This window comes from Mustela putorius, unplaced genomic scaffold (assembly GCF_011764305.1).
Source record: "Mustela putorius furo isolate JIRA1106 unplaced genomic scaffold, ASM1176430v1.1 tig00000174_pilon_pilon_pilon, whole genome shotgun sequence".
NCBI lineage: Eukaryota > Metazoa > Chordata > Mammalia > Carnivora > Mustelidae > Mustela > Mustela putorius.
Window position 1 is genome coordinate 43746551 of NW_025421304.1, and position 18290 is coordinate 43764840.

Here is an 18290-nt window from a genome sequence, read left to right on the forward strand (position 1 = left end):
GCAGGCTCCCTGCTGAGCACAGAGCCCGATGCGGGGCTCGATCCCAGGACCCTGAGACCACGACCTGAGCCGAAGGCAGAGGCTTAACCCATTGAGCCACCCAGGTGCCCCTCACTTTCAATTTTAGTAATTTGAGTCTTGTTTTTTCTCAGTCTATATAAAGAATTGTGCAACCAACTTGTTTTGTTCTCTTTCTATATTTCATTTTATTTCCAGTGTTAAACTTAAAATTGAAACGAACAGTTACTTTATCAGCAAAATGGGATAAAGGCAAATCCGGGAACAAAGCGGCGGCGGCCTTTCCACGGAGGAAAGGAGGGGTTGGGGGCTGTTGAGGACTCCGAGTCCGCTGGAGTCCCCGGGAGCGGGAAGTGTAGGGGCCCCTCGTTGGCTGAGCTGTTGCGGAGAAGGGGGCGGCCTCCTCTCCTCTGTTGGGTAGAGCCGTGGCCACGTGCGAGGACGCGGCTCCTCCGGGCTGGGGGACCTGTGCCGCCCCTCACGGATGCCCACGGCTCTTCGCACCTCCTGGCTTTGGGTTTAGTTTGCTCTTTTTTTCTTGTTCCTGAAGGTGGGAAGCTAGGTTTCGGGTCTCCTCCATGCAGTAAGCGTTTTTAGTTCTGAACTTCACCCACAATGCCTCTGTTGCGTCCTCTAACTGTTTTCTGGTCTTTGAGTATTTTTACAACATCCTTTGTGACTCGTTTGTTGGCTCCGAGGTTGTTTCCGAGCGCGGTCTTCAGCCCGCACGGTGGGATTTGCCGGCGTTCCGGCTCTCGAGCTCCCTTCCACTGCAGGTGGAGACGACCTGCGCCATCGCGGCCTTTCTACGCGTCCGGGCCCTGCTGGTCCATGGGACCGGGGTCTGTCCGTGTGCCGGGGGTCTGTCCGTGGGACCGGGGGTCTGTCCGTGGGACCGGGGGTCTGTCCGTGGGACCGGGGGTCTGTCCGTGTGTCCGGGGGTCTGTCCGTGGGACCGGGGGTCTGTCCGTGTGTCCGGGGGTCTGTCCGTGGGACCGGGGGTCTGTCCGTGGGACTGGGGGTCTGTCCGTGAGAAGGTTCCACGTGCACTTGAGAAGGTGCTGGTTTGGCCGGTGTCGGGGGCGCGTCCAGCACACCAGTGCTCGCCGTGCTTCGCACGTTGGCGTCTGGTTGCTCGGTCCGTGTGGAAATGGGAAACCCCGTGCAGCCCTTGTCGTGGGGCTGTCTGTGTCTCTCTTCCGTTCTGCTGGGTTTGGGGCCAGCTGTTCTGGGGGTTCTGCTGTTCAGTGTTTATGTGGCTGTAATTGTTGCATTTCCTTGACAGACTGGACTTCCAAGATTAATATAAATGTCTCCCTCAGATTCTTGTGACCATTTTTAAATTACATTCTGTTTTGTCCGATGCTTGTAAGACACCCCGTTCTCTTCTGGATCGGCTTCTACCGCTCCCTGTTCTCCGTCTTCCATGTCCGCTGCCGTTGCTCAGCTCCTCCAGTACCGTCTTTGTATTCCGTTGATTGTTAGAATGTACCATCTCGGGGCGCCTGGGGGGCTCCGCCAGTGGCGTGTCTGCCCTCAGCCCGAGCCCCTCCTGAGATGGAGGGAGCCTGCTCCTCCCTCCGCCTCTGCCCCTCCCCCGTGCTCGTGCGAGCTCTCGCTGTCCCCCAAATAAATAAATAAAACATACTGTCTTAGTTCCCTTTTTCTTTCTCTTTTATTTATTTATTTATTTAAAAGATTTTATTTATTTATTTGACAGACGGAGATCACAAGTAGGCAGAGAGAGAGGAGGAAGCAGGCTCCCCGCTGAGCAGAGAGCCCGATGCGGGGCTCAATCCCAGGACCCTGAGATCATGACCTGAGCCGAAGGCAGAGGCTTTAACCCAGTGAGCCACCCAGGAGCCCCTTTCTTTCTCTTTCTGTAAGTTCTTAGTTGTTGGTCAGTGGCTACCTCGGGGCTTGCAGTCGGGCTGCACTTAGAACACACCGGCATGAACAACACCCATTGTTTCCCGAAGCATCCGAACACTCACCCCACGCGCGTCCGTGTCCCCTTGCGTTGTTATGGTACAGTTTATGTCTGCATCTTCGGGACCACCGGACATACATGGGCAATGATTTTGTGCATTTGCCTATTAAGTACTACAGGAAAACAGGGGTTGAAACCACACAGAACGGGGCACCTGGCTGGCTCAGTCCGTTGAGTGTCTGACTCTTCTTTTTTTTTTTTTTTTTAAAGATTTTATTTATTTATTTGACAGAGACACAGTGAGAGAGGGCACCCAAGCAGGGGAATGTGAGAGGGAGAAGCAGGCTCCCTGCTGAGGAGAGAGCCCGCTGCGGGGCTCAGTCCCAGGACCTTCAGTCCCTTTGACCCTGAGCCGAAGGCAGACACTTAACGCCTGAGCCCCCCAGGCGCTCAGCGTGTCTGACTCTTGATTTTGGCTCAGGTCACGATCTCAGGGTTGTGGGATGGAGCCCTGCATCGGGCAGGGAAGCCTTCTTGGGATCATGTCTCTCTCTGTCTCTGAAAAATTAATAAACAACTAGTCATTTCCCTTTGTGAATAAGATGTATTTCCTGTCTCTTGCTTTTTTATAGTTTTTTTTTAGATTTTTATTTCTTTTACTTGGCCGAAAGAGTGAGTGAGAGAGAGACCACAAGCAGGGGGAGGCGCAGAGGGGGAAGCAGGCTCCCCACTGAGCAGGAGCCCAATGTGGGGCTCGATCATGACCCGAGCCGAAGGTGGACATTTCACCAACTGAGCCCCTGGGCGCCCCTGTTTTACAATTTGTTGAGAAGTAGCAGTTTTGAGTATTATGCTGTGTTAACTCTGGAAATCATATTTACTCATTTTTGAAGGATTGCTCAATATTTTTTTTTGAGAGACTGACAGCACGTGCAGGGGAAGGAGGGGCCGGGAGGGAGGAATATTAGGCAGGTCCGTGCTCCGTGTGGAGCCTGACCCAGGGCTCCGTCTCGTGACCCCGAGATCCTGACCTGAGTCCCATCAAGGGTCAGACCTGGACCTGACTGAGCCCCGCGGGAGCCCCAGTGGGCCCCTAATCTTGAATGAAGGCTGGGTTCACGCATCTGTGACCGCCAAGCGATTTCCGCCAAGGGTATGTTCCTGGTTTTTTGGTTTTTGTTTTAGTTGTAAGATTTTATTTGTTATTTGTCGGAGAGAGCGCGCGCACAGCAGGGGGAGCCGCAGAGGGGGAAGCAGGCTCCCCGCTGAGCAGAGAGCCGGTGCGGCTCGACCCGGGCTCCCAGGATCGTGACCAGAGCCGAAGGTGGACGCTTCACCGACCGAGCCCCCCGGGCGCCCGGATATAGTCCTTGTTTTGTGCAGCGGCTCCCGTGTCTGCGACTCTGCGGTCAGCCTGACGGGGACCCCCTCGCACGTACCCACCCCCCGCCTCGGCCCAGCGTGTGCAGCGGGAACGCGGCCCCGACAGAAGACGGACAGTAGCTCCTCCGTCTCCAGAGAGCCCCCTCAGCCCGTGGAGGTTGAACTGTGGCCACGGTCCTTTTTCTGGCCCTTATGTGACCGCAAGCGGCGGGGAGCCGTCAGACACAGGACCCGTGCCTGGGCTCAGGGTCCTCGCCGCACCCCGTTCTCTCGCAAGCCCCGCGGGACGAGGGCACCGCCCGGAGCGGGGGACGCGGCAGGTGCTGTCGCGCGGGTGGGGGGGGCGGACGGGGACCTCATCTGTGCCGAGTGCGCGTCTTGACCGCGGTCCTGAGCAGCTACTCTGGGCGGCTTCCCGGCTCGGGGTTAGCTGGGAGCTGGGGAGGGGCTCCTGGCACTGCCCGCGAGGTCTCCGCAGTGCCCTCCGTCCCCTGGTGCCACAGTCCGGTCGCTTGTTTCTGCGCCGAGTGTTCCTGTTGGTGACAGGTGGTCACGGGGAGCCCGGCCTTCCGGAGCGGACTCTGTTCGGGTTGGCTTCGCCGATCATTGCCTTGTGGGGGTGCTGGGCTCCGGGGCTTTTCTCCAGCGTATTTGTGACGTCGCATTGGTGTCGCTTGCAGAAGCTCGTTCCCAGGCACTCGGACCGGGTGGCGCTCCCACCGCAGGCGCCCCGGACCCGCGGCCCGCATGCTCGTCCGTTCTCGGCCGCAGACTCTCCGGCCCGCCGGGCAGGAGGAAGGGGCGGGCGGGGGCGGCTTCCCGTCCCGTGTGCTCCTGCGGGGCCGCCGCCGTGGGGTGCGCTGGGTGCGTCCGTGTCCGTGTCCCATCCAGTGGCGCCGAGAGACGCAGACCCGCACGCTTCGTTCCAGGAACGCGGCCGCCGCGCCGGGCGGGCCGCGTGGGTCCGTCAAGTGCCCGGCGGCCGCGGTGAGGATGGGGCCCTTCGTCCTGCCCCAGGGACTGAACCATTAAGTCGGATGTCAGCTGTAGGTTTTCATGGGTGCTGTTTTTTGGGGGGGGGGGAGGCAGGCTCCCCACTGAGCAGGGAGCCCGACGTGGGACATGATCCACGACCCTGAGGTCATGACCGAGCCGAAGGCAGACGCCCAGCCCACTGAGCCCCCCAGACGCCCCTACGCTGCTGAATGTTTGGTGTGAAAGTTCTTACTGAAAACTCTTCGTTACTGTTTTATTATCCAGAAAATCCTCCGTGACGTCACGGCTCGTATTCCTGGTGCTGGGTGTTCGTGCCCTCAACCTTTGTAAAAAAACTGCCTCAGTCAGTGAAGCGTCTGCTTTTGGCTTGGGTTGTGATCTCAGGGTCCTGGGGTCGAGCCCCGCGTCGGGCTCCCTGCTCAGCGGGGAGCCGGCTTCTCCCTCCGTCTCGCTGCGGCTCCCCCTGCCCGTGCGCTATGGTGATGTCTCTCTCTCTCTCTCTGGCAAATAAATAAAATCTTAAAAAAAAAAAAAAAGCGTTGAGTTGTCTGGCTAGAGATTTCTCAGGTTTTTTTGTTTTGTTTGTGGTGAGATGTATCCGTTTTATCACCCTCGTCAAAGGCCAGGCTTTGGGGCTCCCGTCTGACCGCTTCCTTGACCCAAGGCCTTTGAAGGAGGGTATAGTCTAGTTCCCAAATACCCGGAGATTTTAAAAGATCTTTCAGTTCCTGGTTGTAATTCAGTTCCATTGCAGATTAGGACGGATCTCGTGGGACGCGCATCTTCTGAGCTGGTGGAGATGTGCGTCCTGTGCCGTGGCCAGTGCCCGCCGCGCGTCGGCAGCATCCGTCGTGGGGGCCGCTCTGCTGTCAGTGAGGCCGGTTTGGTGGACGGTGTTGTTCGAACTTACGAAGTCCTTGCCGATTTTCTACCCACTTACTCTGTTGATGAGAGACGTGTTCAAGTTTCTAAAATTATGGATTTCTCTCTTCCTCTTTGCAATTTTATCAGTTTTTGCTTCATGTATTTTTTTTAAATTGCCACTAAGTGCATAGATGTGATGATTCTTATGGTCTCATGATGAAGTGACTTCCCTTCTCCCCAGTAATGGTGTCTCTGCTGATACGAAGAGCCGTGGTCGGGACGCCTGGGAGGCCCAGTCTGTCGAGCGTCCGACTCGTGGTTCCGGCTCAGGTCGCGCTCAGGGTGCCGAGAGTCGGCCCCACGTCGGGCCCTGCCGGGACTCGGCTCGAGACTCTCCCGCCGTCTGCCCCCACCGGCAGGCGTGTGCTCTTTCTCTGTGAGAAACAGAATCTCAGAAGCTAAAAGAGTCCTTTCGGCTCGCCTGCGTCCTTTGTTTGCAAATCCTCATTTCCTGGGCTGTGCAGGTGAGAAAGAAATGTGTAAGTTGGGTTCACGGAAGGAAATTTTGAATCTTAAAGCTTTATTCCTTTGACTTTCAAAACTGGATCTGTAAAGATGGGTACCGTCTCTCGATTTCTCGGGAAGAGTGTTAGCGTGGCACATTTTTCCCGTCTTTTAGTTTTACTTTTTACTCTTAACGTGCTTTGGCGCACTGAGTGTTTTCTTACGGGCGTATCGTCGAGTCTGCAGTCTGCGGCCATCGCTGCCTTTATGAGGGCGCTCAGGAAGCACACTGTGTGTCATTGTGGACACGGTTAGCTTGGGGTCTGTCGCCTGCCGTTTGCCGTCTGCTTGTCCCGTCTCTGTTTTGTCCCCCCGTCTATTTCTGCTTTTGGGTGTCTGTGCTTTCATGAGTTCATTCTACTTTTTTTTTTTTTTAAGATTTTATTTATTTATGTGACAGACAGAGGTCACAAGCAGGCAGAGAGGCAGGCAGAGAGAGGGGGAAGCGGGCTCCCTGCTGAGCAGAGAGCCCGATGCGGGGCTGAGCCGAAGGCAGGGGCTTTAACCCACTGAGCACCCAGGCACCCCCTCATTTTATTTCTATTATTTGTCACATTAGTTGTAACTTTTGTTATTCTATTCTTTACTTCAGGGTTTTCAATATATGCTTAAAAACAAGTAGGTGAAAAACAAATATGTGAAAATGTTAGAAGCGAAGGGACAGGACACTTGCCAGTTATCCCTTGTACTGTACATGTGCTGTGATCCACTTCCTGCAGTTCTGTTTTTTAAACAGGGAACCAGGGGCGCCTGGGGGGCTCAGTGGGTTAAGCCGCTGCCTTCGGCTCAGGTCATGGTCTCAGGTCATGGTCTCAGGGTCCTGGGATCGAGTCCCGCATCAGGCTCTCTGCTCAGCGGGGAGCCTGCTTCCTCCTCTCTCTCTGCCTGCCTCTCTGCCTGCTTGTGATCTCTCTGTCTGTCAAATAAATGAATAAATAAAAATCTTAGAAAATTGTTTTAAACAGGTAACTATGTTTAAGGAAATGATGAAATAAATATTATCTGCTTACCCATAGCGTTTACGTTCTAGACATGGTTTCTCTCCGCAGACGCAGAATTCTGTGGAATACCCGTGTCCTCCCGCCGGCGTGACGTCTTTCAACGGGTCTTGTAGTGTGGGTGTGTTTGAGATGAACTGTTTGCACTTTGATATTCTAGAAATGTTTTCAGTTCATGCAAGTTTTTCTTCTTTTTATATCATGTTGAAATTAACATAACCTAAAATGTATCATCGTAAACACTTGGACGGGGTGAGCTCCGCGGTGTGTGTGGGTGAGCTGTGCCATTCGGTGTGGCCTGGGTTCAGGGTGCCAGGCGTGTGTGCAGGTCCTGCTCTGGGTGGCCGAGCTCAGGGGCTGCAGGGCTCCGCAGGGCAAGCCGCGCCTGGTCTCAGAAGGCACCCCTCCCCACACACCTCTTGTTAAGCTCAAATTTTTTCCTATTGCGTTATTTCAGTTTATACATGGATATATTATTTATTTATTTGAATGAGAGAGAGAGAGAGAGCGCATGAGCAGGGGGCAGGGAGAGGGGGAAGCAGACTCCCCGCCCAGCACAGAGAAAGGCACGGGGCTCGATCTCATGACCCCGGCATCGTGACCTGTGGTGAAACCGAGTCGTACGCTTCAACTGAGCCACCCAGGTGTGCCCCTCAAAATATTTTCTAATTTCCCTTGTAATTTCTTCTTTGACTATTGAAGAATGTGGTGCTTAATTTCCACATATTTTTTAGTTCTCTAGATTCCCCGGTATGGATTTCTGATGTCCTCCCGTCGAGGTTGGAGGACACACGTCGTATTATCTCGCTCTCTGCACTTACCGAGCCTCGATGTGTGGCCGCACGCGTTGGTCTCCTGGAAGCTGCCCCGTGGTCACGTCGAAGCACGTGCCGCTGGCCGCGGCGCTGAGTGCTGGCCGGCGGCCGGGCTGGTGTTGTGTCTTTGGTTTCCTTGTCGACCTCCTGCTTGCCGGTTCCGTCCGTGGTCCGTGCGCAGGGGGAGCGCGCGGAGGGCTCCGGGTGCCGCTAGGAACCGTCCGGTTCTTTCCGGTCTGCCGGCTTCTGCTAAGTCTCACGGAGGCAGCGCATCACTGAATCAGAATCTTAAAAACTGAGTTCTGCTGGTCTATCCCTTCTAATTGGCATTTTCACTTAAATTTACTCTCAATTATTGGTTAAACTCCTGACACTGTTGCTCTTTTTAGGCCATAAATCTGTTTTCTCAGTTCCAGTGGTGCTGCCTTCTTTTGTTTTAGGTACTTTCTAGTAACCCATTTATTTATTTATCTACTTAAAAGATTTATTTATTTGACAGAGAGAGACCCAGTGAGAGAGGGAACACAAGCAGGGGGAGTTGGGGAGGAGGAAGCAGGCTTCCTGCTGAGCAGAGAGCCCGATGCGGGGCTCGATCCTGGGACCCTGGGATTGTGACCTGAGCCGAAGGCAGACGCTTAACGACTGAGCCCCCCAGGCGCCCTGTATTTAAAGTGCTGCTTATTTGACCGTATCTTGGAGCTGCTGGAAAGAACAGGTTGATGGGGGCCACAGTACCCGTACTAGGGACCAGCACCCGGCCAGGGGGAGTAGGAAGGGGTGGCAGTGACGCACCAGAGCCCCGCAGTACGCCTGCCCTGCGCTGCAGACACGCACCCGTCCGGCCTTCAGGCGCCAGGAGCCCGTCCGCCGTCCTCGCGGCGGGCCGAGCCGAGACGGAAACCGCGTTGATGCGGCCTTTGTGTTTCTGCGGTCACTGGTGAGAAGCAGCGTTTCTCCTTCCTCGTGTGGATTCAGATTACTATTCAGTGTTTTCTAAGGGAGCGTGAGGGACACTTTTCACGGTTTCTGAAGTGCGGCTGTGCTAGCGGCCAATTCTGGGAACGTCCTGATTCCTCCCCTTGAGGGCGTCCACTCCGGTCACCCAAGTCCCGGCAGCCGGTCTCTTCCCGCCCGTGCATGGGACGCGCCGGCCACCGCCCTCGGCCCCGGCTCCGCTCGCCGTTCAGTCCCGCCGAGGCCCCGCGCCCTGCGCTGAGCTCCGGCTGCCCGCAGGCCCCTCGCTCGCAGCGGGTCAGGCGGCGTCCCGGCGCGGGGCGCGGGGTCTGTCCTGCAGTTCGAGCTTCGTGGATCTACACTAGGATTTCCCATCAAATGTGGATAATTTGGGCCACGGGTATTCCAGATACTCTCTGCCCCTCTCTCTCCTTCTGGGAACCCGCACTGCACACACGGCGGTGCACGTGGTCGCGTCCAGTGGGTCTCTGGACTAACAGAGACCTGGACGCCACCTTTTCATTTTCCTTCTTTTCTGCTCGTCACGTCTGGTCGTCTGGTTGCTGCGTCTTCCGGTCAGAACTCAAGATTCTGCCGCTGCACTTTCCATGGCGTGATTTCCGTTCTCCCTGCAGAGTAATTTCTCCACTTACTGATATTATTTGGTGAGACACCTTTCTTTTACTGTCGTATTGATTCTTCATAGTTTTTAAAAATTTTTTGAGCGAGCACGAGAGCACAGGCAGGGGAGAGGGAGAAGCAGGCTCCCCGCTGAGCAGGGAGCCCAGTGCAGAACTCGATCCCAGGACCCGGGGATCACAACCTGAGCGGAAGGCAGACGCTTAACTGAGCCACCCAGGCCGCCCTCGAGTTGCATCTAGTTCTTTGAACGTGATTTATCAAAGTGGACTTTAAGTGTTAGGTTTAACCTCTAGGCTTCCTCAAATGCAGTATCTATTTTTTTTTCCCTTGATTTGGAGCCAAACTTTCTTTGCGTATTTCCTCATTTTCTCTTCAGAAGCAGACTTTTTAAATGATCTAGTGGTGATTCTGGAGATCAGTTCCCCATTCTCGATTTTGTTGGTTGGTTGGTTGCAGGGGCTGCTGTACTTAGGGACTTTGCTGAACCAGTTCTGCAGTCTCAGTTCTCTGTTGCGTGTAGGCAGTGACATCTTTGTGCTGTTAGCTTGCTGCTAAGCCAGTGATTGGACAGATTTCCTTGAAAGCTTTGATCCACTAGGATTTCCACACCCCAAAGGCTCTTCAGTGCTCTGGCCAGTCACAGCTCTGCATTAGTCTTCATTTCCTGCTTCCAAAAGGCCTCTACATCAGAGCCTTTGTATGTGTACCCATGGACACCTCATTCCCCAGATCTAGTCAGTTTTGTGGCTCTTGTTTGCTCTTAGGGGTTTCAGTCACCTCAGGCAGCTGTGATATCAAACAGTTGTCATTGATTGTCCTCAACAAACCCTCTGGAGTAAAGGTCTTTTCCCAGTGAATGAACTCCAAGTCAGGTCCAGTAAGTCCCAGGAAGGGGGCTTTTCTGGGGAAGCTGCCGTACTAGTCGAATGGGGCCAGTGTCCTGGAGATGGACGGCCACCTGGAGACCCTCACTCAGGCTCATCCCCCTGGTGGCTGCTGGGCTGCTGGTCTTCAAGACTGACATGAGAGAGAGGAATGGGAATATGGAAAGTTAAAATGACACAACTCACTACAGAGATTCGGCTGCTTTTTCGGGAATAATCACTCCTTGGATTGTACCAAGACTTGGTTAATTTCCAAAGTTCCGGATAATCTTGACGTTGGCAGCTCTCCCCCACCCCATGGTCTTATTGCTGATACAGAGATTTTTGAAAGTGTTTACTTTGCTGTTCTGGAATTTCTGCATTTTCCATTAAATGATTATCTCCATTTCTCTGAGGTTCTTTTCATATTCTTTTTTTTTTTAAGATTTTATTTATTAATTTGACAGAGAGAAATCACAAGTAGATGGAGAGGCAGCCAGAGAGAGAGAGAGAGATAGGGAAGCAGGCTCCACGCCGAGCAGAGAGCCCGATGCGGGACTCGATCCCAGGACCCTGAGATCATGACCTGAGCCGAAGGCAGCGGCTTAACCCACTGAGCCACCCAGGCGTCCCTCTCTGAGGTTCTTATCTGGGACAGAAACATTGTCTTTACCAGGACTACTTTGACTTGGTGGTTTTCTGCCTGTTCTAATTTTGGGGGGATTTTGATTGGGAGATAAATAGCTCAGATCGCCATTTTAACTGGGTATCTGGCATCCTATTTTCTAAAATATGTCCTTGAATATCATCCTGGGCTCCACAGGGAAATGCAGAACATTCTTTCAGTGTTTTTAGATTGTGAAATTTAACACAAAGGTGCCAAAAACACATTTAATATCCATTAAGTTATCACAAAGTCGACCTACATAGTCAATACCAAGGTCAGGAAATAGAGTATCACCAGAAACCCCTGGAACGCTCACGTGCTCCCCCAAGCGACTGACCGCTCACGTGGCATTTTTATTTTTTTTTTATTTTTTTTTTTTTTAAAGATTTTATTTATTTATTTGACAGAGAGAAATCACAAGTAGATGGAGAGGCAGGCAGAGAGAGGGAGGGAAGCAGGCTCTCCGCTGAGCAGAGAGCCCGATGCGGGACTCGATCCCAGGACTCTGAGATCATGACCTGAGCCGAAGGCAGCGGCTTAACCCACTGAGCCACCCAGGCGCCCATCACGTGGCATTTTTAAAAATTTTACGTAAACCCGGCCATACCACACAAACCGTGCATGACGGGACGGACTGTGTTCCTCTTCGTTGTTCTATCTAAGCAGCTGCCCGCGGGCCTGGTTTGCCCCCCACCGCGCCCCCGGAACAATGCTCAGAGTGCGGCCCCCCCGGCAATGCTCAGAGATGCGGCGGCCACAGCTTGGGAGGGTGCTGCTGGCCACAGCAGGTGGAGGCCACACATGCCGCTGAACACCTGTCGCTCAGGAAAAAGGACGCAGCAGACTCCTCTGACCAAACAGAAGTACGAGCTTGAGAAGCCCTGCTACGTATATGGCAATTATCTTTTCTTTTTCCTTTTTCTTATTACAAATGATTCAGGTGCATCGATGTTTGTAAGAGAGGTTGTACCCGTAAGCATGGGTTCTCTTGGTTCTGTGCCCCGAAGTGTGGCTGTAGGGTGCCAGCTGCTCGCTGCCCGCCGGGGGAGGAAGTAGCCCGAAGCCCCAGCCATGGTGTGTGATGCACACACCCTGAGCTCCCGTGCTGACCCTCAGCTTCTCATCCTGGTTCCCAGAAATGGGAACCTGGGCCCCTTCTTTCCACCGTCCTGGGTGCAAGTCCCCCGCATCAAGAATATGTGGGGGCAGTACCCTGTGCCTCTTGCCTCTGTCGGGGCCTGCCCGCCCAGATACCCGCGTGCCGGCTTGGTTCACGTGAAGGAACCCTCTTTTCCTGCCAAGGCCACCAGCTGTCACACAGCCTCAGGTGTCCACTCACTATCTGCGCACCAGGGCCCCTCCACAGCCAGCCTGTCCTGCCATCTTACGACGGCACCGGACACCGCGAGGTCGCTGGGTGCGGCCCCCCTGCAAAGGCTCGAGCATCGCGGCGCAGTGGGGAGCTCTGTGCCTCCACAGCTCTAGCCTGCGGGGCCACCGCCAGCACCACACCGTTGAGAGGCCTGGGGCCCCGGCCGTCCCCAGCTGCCACGGCTGGCCCATGGAGGCAGCTCCCCAGCCCCAGTGCAGTCCGGGGAGTCTGGGACCTCTGGCCCCAGGGCTGAAGCTGGTGACGGCAAGACTCTCCGTGCGAGTCAGTGTGGTGTTTGGTGCTTAGAAAAGACACGGGGCTTAAGACATGGGTTACTGAGGGGGTCCTGGGGGCTCCGTCGGTGCAGCATCTGCCTTCCGCGTGTGTCATGATCCCAGGGTCCAGGGATCGGGTTACTGTGGGGGCTCCCTGCTTCTCCCTCTGCTCTGGCTTACTCACTCTCAAAAAATCTTAACAAAAAGATGGGTTTCGGAGAGGACCGCTCCATGATTCGAAAAATAACTAATTCATGCCCAGAGCCCTGGAGCTTTGCTGCCCTGTCCGCCCCTCTCCTGTAAGCACCCGAGCGCGTGCCAGCCTGGAGGGAACGTGCACCGAGGGGAGGGGCGACTGGACTCCTCTGGGGTAGGGGTGCCGTGTGGACTTGGGAGCTCCCCGCGGTGCCCCACACTGGAGGAGCCCGAGGACACAGGTCGTTCTGCGGGGGTCATCGTGCAGTTGCTGCTGCGTGGGGAGGTACAGGACACAGGAGGGTGAGGGGTTCCAGAACGTGAGTGAGGTGGTGGTCAACCCCAAACCCTGATGTCTGGGTCTCCACCTCTGTGCCCACCTGTCCCCAGGATTGGATGAGGCAAGGGCGGTCTCTTTGGAGTCACTTTGCTCAGAAGGCGGCCCCAGGCCAGCTCAGTCCTATCCCCCCGTAGGGCCTCCTCTGAGGGGAGCACAGGGGTCGCGCTCTGTGTGCTTTGTGAAATGGGGCTCACGCCTCCCCATTCTGGCCTTCCGAGCTGGTGCTGGCTAGCACGGGGCCTCTCCCAGTGGGGACCCCGTATCAGCAGTGGCCTCGCTGGGAGATGTGCCAGCCCCGCGTGGAAACTTGGGCGGGGCGGGGGGGGGGCTCCCGTTCCGGGTGCAGAGGGCCAGGCAGGGGTCTCTCCAAGGCCACACCGCCCAGGGTCTACTGCCCCAGTCGCGAGGGACCCTCGGTTCGTTCCTCCTCCTGCCAGGCCCTGGGGGGCGCCAGCTGGAGGCAGCCTGTTGGTGTCTCTGTCCTCCTGCACCCCCTGCCCTGGTCTGGGCGCACAGGGACTCACCCAGCTTCACCCTCCCTGGCGAGCAGTGTTTCAGAATTAAAAGCTACTAACTGGGTAGGACAGTGGAAGACGCAGAGCGACCCCGCAGCTCAGTCCTGTGTGCCGGCCCCTCCTGGAGAGGGTCCTGTCGTGTACAAAGAGCATTTAATTAATTTATTTATTTCTTTACACGTAACTGAAGTGATGTTACAGTACAGGAGGTATTTACAACTGTGCAGTATGTGTCGCAAAATAAATTATCTAGAAGGCAGCAAAGTACGTTGTGAGTGTGTATAAAACTGTACAGCGCTTCCGGGTACACTTTTTATATGATTATTGGCTCTGTAGTGTTTCAAGTTATGTTCTCAGAAAGAGAAACAAAATGCCCAAGATTAAAGGAAAAAATATACAAACCACGTGGATTTGACTCCCATTAAAAACACAACCCGAGTCCTGGCTCTGCGTCCGTGTCCGGTCCGGGCGGGCGGCGCGGCCGGGCCCTTCCCCTGCACGGCGCCCCAGCCCCCAGCCCGGCCGAGGCCCGTGGCGGCAGACAGCAGCCGGCCGGCGCTCTCCGGGCCCTCCGGCGTGGAGGGCGCGGTGTCTGAGGCGTGGACGCCTTCGTTTTCTTTAAGTTGATCAGAATGGAGCAAGAAATTTTAAAAAATACACTCGGTTCTGCACCACCCGAAATGCCCGTGCAGCCGGCGGGAGGGCAGGGCCCCGGGCCGCCGAGTCCGCGTCTGCGTCCCCGAGGTCTCCTCGGCCTCCCGCGGTCTCTGGTTTAAAAGAGCCTCGCTCCAGGGGGCCAAGTGCGGGGTCTCTCCCCGGGCGTCCCCACCTGAGGGACCAGGTCTCCCTCCACTGGCTGGACGGGGCAGCAGTGCCGGGCAGGTGCGTGTGGCCCTCGCCTATGTCCTGTGCGGCCGTCCCGCGGTGGGTCAGGCTGGCAGAAGCACGAAGTCATCGTTGACGTCGACCATGGGCACGTAGAAGGAAGGTACCTCGTTCACACACAGGGACTTGTGCCCGGCGGGGTCCAGCTCCTGGACCTTCAGCTGCCACTCCATCCTCTGCACGGCGTTGAGGGCCGCGGCTTCGTGCTGCTGCCGCATCAGGAGACACGTCTGCGTGGGAGACACAGCAGGTGAGGGGAGCAGAGGCACGACCCCAGCACTGCGACCCCCACAACCAGCTGCCCAAGCGAGGCCGGCTCCCGGGGCCTAGTCCCCACCGCAGGTCCCCTGAGCGCCCGGGTGCCCGTGCAGCCGGACGGCCCTGCTGACCGCATGCGCGCCTGTCCCCGTCCCCGCGGTGCCCCAACCCCTGGTTTCACAGCAGCTTTGAATTATAAGTGACGGCTGCTGCTGTGTGCTGTGTTCATTTCAGGATCATTTAGGGCTGGTGATCTGCACTTCACCTGCAATGCAGATTATGCCTTCTTGGGAAAAAACATTTTTTTTTTTAAAGGTTTTGTTTATTTTTTGACAGAAAGAGAGAGATCACAAGCAGGCAGAGAGAGGAGGAAGCAGGCTCCCCAGTGAGCAGAGAGCCCGATGTGGGGCTCGATCCCAGGACTCTGGGATCATGACCTGAGCTGAAGGCAGAGGCTTAACCTCTGAGCCACCCAGGAACCCTGGAAAAAAAACTTTTTAAGTAGGCTCCGTGCCGAATGTGGGGCTTGAGCTCAAGACCCCGAGATCAGAAGTCACACACTCTACCCACCGAGCCAGACCAGCGCCAAAAGTCACACCTAGGGTCGGAGGTGTTTCTTACTGCGGCGCCCTAGTACTTGGCCCGAAATGAGGGCGGTGGTCCCGTGCACGGTGTGCTGTGTGCAGCAGGCGGAAGGGCAGAGCTGGAAGGGCAACTTGGAGGGGGTCACCGGGGGGGACAGGGCAGGAGGCAGCAGGAAGAGACCCGGTGTCAGGCGTGTGTGAGCAGAGGGTTGCGTGTGCACGCGGGCGTGCCGCCGCCTCGCGGCCCGACTCGTTCCGCTGACGTGCACACAGCACGGCGGGTGGGCGTCCGTGTCGGATCTGCCTTAAAATGAGGCTGTTGCGAGTGTGCTGCGGGGATCGGGGTGCCAACCCTCCCCCATCTGGAGTCTTCTGGAAGCAGACCACCCTGTCTGTGGCGTGGCGGCCACGGCTCCAAGCGCACTCAGTGCACTTCCTTCCTTCCTTTACAAAAGACCGCAGCTGAGAACACGGCACACGAGCCGGGTGAGGACAGAGGGACCCCCAAGGCGACTCCCTGCTGCGGCAGGAGCACGATGCGGGGCTCCGTCCCACGACCCCGAGACCACAACCTGAGCCAAAGCCAAGAGTCAGACGCTCGAGCGACTGAGCCCCCCAGGCGGGCCTCCATCCTTCCTCTAGTCGCCGTTTTCTTACTGGTCTGGGAAGGTCACTGTGCGTCCCGGGCTGAGACTCGTGTGCTCACGCGCACCGTCTCCCTGTCACGTCGTCAAGACGACTTTCTCCCATTACAGGAAAGCCTGCCCTGCGCGGCCCCCGGCCTGGCTGGGGTGACTGTGGAGCTTCCCCCGACGTGCTAGAGACCCCGCGCGGGCCCCTTCTCTCTGCTCTGGGCGTCCTGTCTGCACCGCGGCATTACCCCACGAGGGCCGTGATGCGGGGGGGGGAGCCCGCGGGTAAGGCCGGCATCCGGAAAACACGGTCTTCCTCTCGCCACACGCACCCCCGCCCCCAGCCCTGGCGCTCTAGCGACACGAGCGGGCACGGCCCTCTGGGCCCTGCCTCCCCGAGTGCCCCAGGGTGGCGCTGACCCTAAACGGCGACCCTAGCTCCTGCGGGTGTGGACGTGCTTCTTGCGTGCTAATCTCTCTCTACCTCCCCACCCATCCTGCCTGCCGCACTGGGCACGTCCAGAGCAGCGGAGCTGGGTGTGTGCTGTGACCTTTGAGGAGGGCTCAAGGTGGGGTCCCACAGAGGTCTGACCGCCAGCTGGTGACAGGAGCTGCTCCCCGCACACCTGGACAGGAGGGAAGACACTCTAAGGAGGCAACATGGAGGCGGGGAGACCTCGGCTCCCTGAACGTTTCCGCTGGGCTCGGAGGGTCTGACGCTGCCGCTTCCAAACGGGACCCAGCAGCAGCCCCCCCGCCCCCCCGCCCCAGACACCTGCTGGGACCCCCAGCCCAGGCGCAGCTCGGGGGGCACAGGGCCCTCACCTTCATGCGGTCATACTTGTCGTCCACGTCCTGCAGCCAGGAGATGAACTGGCGGGCATTGAAGCGGTCGCGCACAGACTTGTTCTCGTCGCCCTAAAGAAGAGTGTGCAGATGTGGACACCGCGGGGTCAGAGCCCGGCAGATGCCTCCTGTGCCGTGAGAGCCGCAGCCTTGCCCCGCAGTCCCCAGGCGCAACCGTGTTCCGGGCCGGCCCAGCACGACCTCCCTGTGCACCACCCCTGCCCTCAGCAGCAGCTCAGGAAGTCACCAGTCAGACGCTGCCTTTTTAGATGCAAAAGGTTCCTGAAGTCGTCCTCCGTCTGCTTTAGGGTTCCCAGACCACTGTACTGCTTCAGACGGCAGGTTAATGGGGAAACAATTTTTTTCAATTTTAAGTAGGCTTCATGCCTAATGTGGGGCTCAGACTCACGACCCTGACAGGAGGGGCCGCACACTCGACTGACAGCCAGGCTTTCCTGACGGGGCAAGTTTCTGAGATCGATTCCTGAAGACCGTATGTAAGTGGACGGGAAACCCTTATCAGAAGCCGTCCCCGAACCACATCTGTCCGCACAGCCAACCTGGAACGCTGCTCATGGGCCTGGGGCTGCCGCAGGAGCTCACGCCGGCCTGCGGGGCCCAGGGGGGTCCCCAGGGGGCAGCAGGCCCACACTCTGGGTGGTTTTCAGAAAGTCACGGTGGTTGTCAGGGAAGAGAATCGACTGCGGAGCGAACCCCTGACAGAGTCTGGCCCCAGGCCCGAGTGCAGCAGGGTCGGAGCAGGGTCACCGGAGTCCACGGACAGGCCACCAGTGGGAAGTGCCAGTAGCTGAGGCCCCGGAAAGGCTCAGGCAAGCCAGACATCCCGGGGTGGGGTGAGAGGGCACATCCCATGTCCACAGCGCAGGAAGGAAAGCAGGGCCAGGGTGCCACCGCGACAGAAGCACAGCCATGGCGGGTGGCTGCACGCTCCACCCCTCCTGGCCCTCAGCTGTGGCACCCCAGCTTCCGGCAGGGCCTGCCCTAGGCCGGTCTCTGGCCACAGTGGCTGGCAGGGGAGGGGGGTGGGGGACACGACTCCTCCTGATTACGTTGTTTTCCAGGACAATTCCAGTGATGACGGATGCCCAGCCCAGTGACCGGAGGCCCATGGGGACCTGCACAGGACCTACTGCCATCTACTCGCTCCTGTCCAGCTGGGGCCGCCGCCGTCTGTGTGGCGCACGTGCTTCCACCTGCTGCCTGTGCCGCGGGCCGGCCCGTCTCGGGCCGCGGGCCGCGTGCGCACCCACCTGGCTCTCCAGCGGCATGTTGTAGACCTCCGAGTCCAGCAGCATGGTGCAGGCGCTGAACGGCACTGCCTGGTTCGCGATGGTCCTCGCCGCGCGGCAGTGGACCCGCAGGATCTCCTGCTCGCAGGAGACAATGAGCTTTTCCTGCAGAAGAGGAGCGGGTGAGGCAGGCCTCCGGGGGGCCAGACGCGCCCCAGGCGGACCCCCACGCCCACAGGCCCCTCTTACCCGCTCGATGCTGTGCTGCAGACGCAGTTTCCCCCGCACCGTCTCCTGCTGCTTGAACAGCTCCTTCAGGGGCTCCGCCAGGGACGGAGGGGGCGCAATCTGCAATCACGGGGGCGGGGGTTGGTGGGGCTGTGAGCCCGCAGCAGGAACGCCCGCCCCCGCGAGCGGCCAGGGTGCCCCGCAGAGCAGCGACAG

At 57.4% G+C, this 18290-nt stretch overlaps 1 protein-coding gene across 9 annotated transcripts in view; it reads right to left on the minus strand.

Moving 5' to 3' along the window:
- Positions 1 to 13543: 13543 nt before the first annotated feature.
- The window catches only part of ANKRD11 (ankyrin repeat domain 11), a 178383-nt gene continuing 173636 nt past the window's right edge, over positions 13544 to 18290 (minus strand). For 6 of the 9 annotated variants that reach the window (XM_045076460.1, XM_045076461.1, XM_045076457.1 and 3 more), the window contains 5 exons: positions 18096 to 18194; positions 17868 to 18011; positions 16576 to 16668; positions 16302 to 16376; positions 13544 to 14506 (listed from right to left, as the gene is read on the minus strand). In XM_045076460.1, coding sequence (XP_044932395.1) covers positions 14321 to 14506; positions 16302 to 16376; positions 16576 to 16668; positions 17868 to 18011; positions 18096 to 18194 — 597 coding nt within the window. In that variant the 3' untranslated portion in view covers positions 13544 to 14320. The remainder of the gene's footprint in view (positions 14507 to 16301; positions 16377 to 16575; positions 16669 to 17867; positions 18012 to 18095; positions 18195 to 18290) is intronic. The other 3 variants (XM_045076462.1, XM_045076465.1, XM_045076463.1) reach the window with 1 other exon arrangement.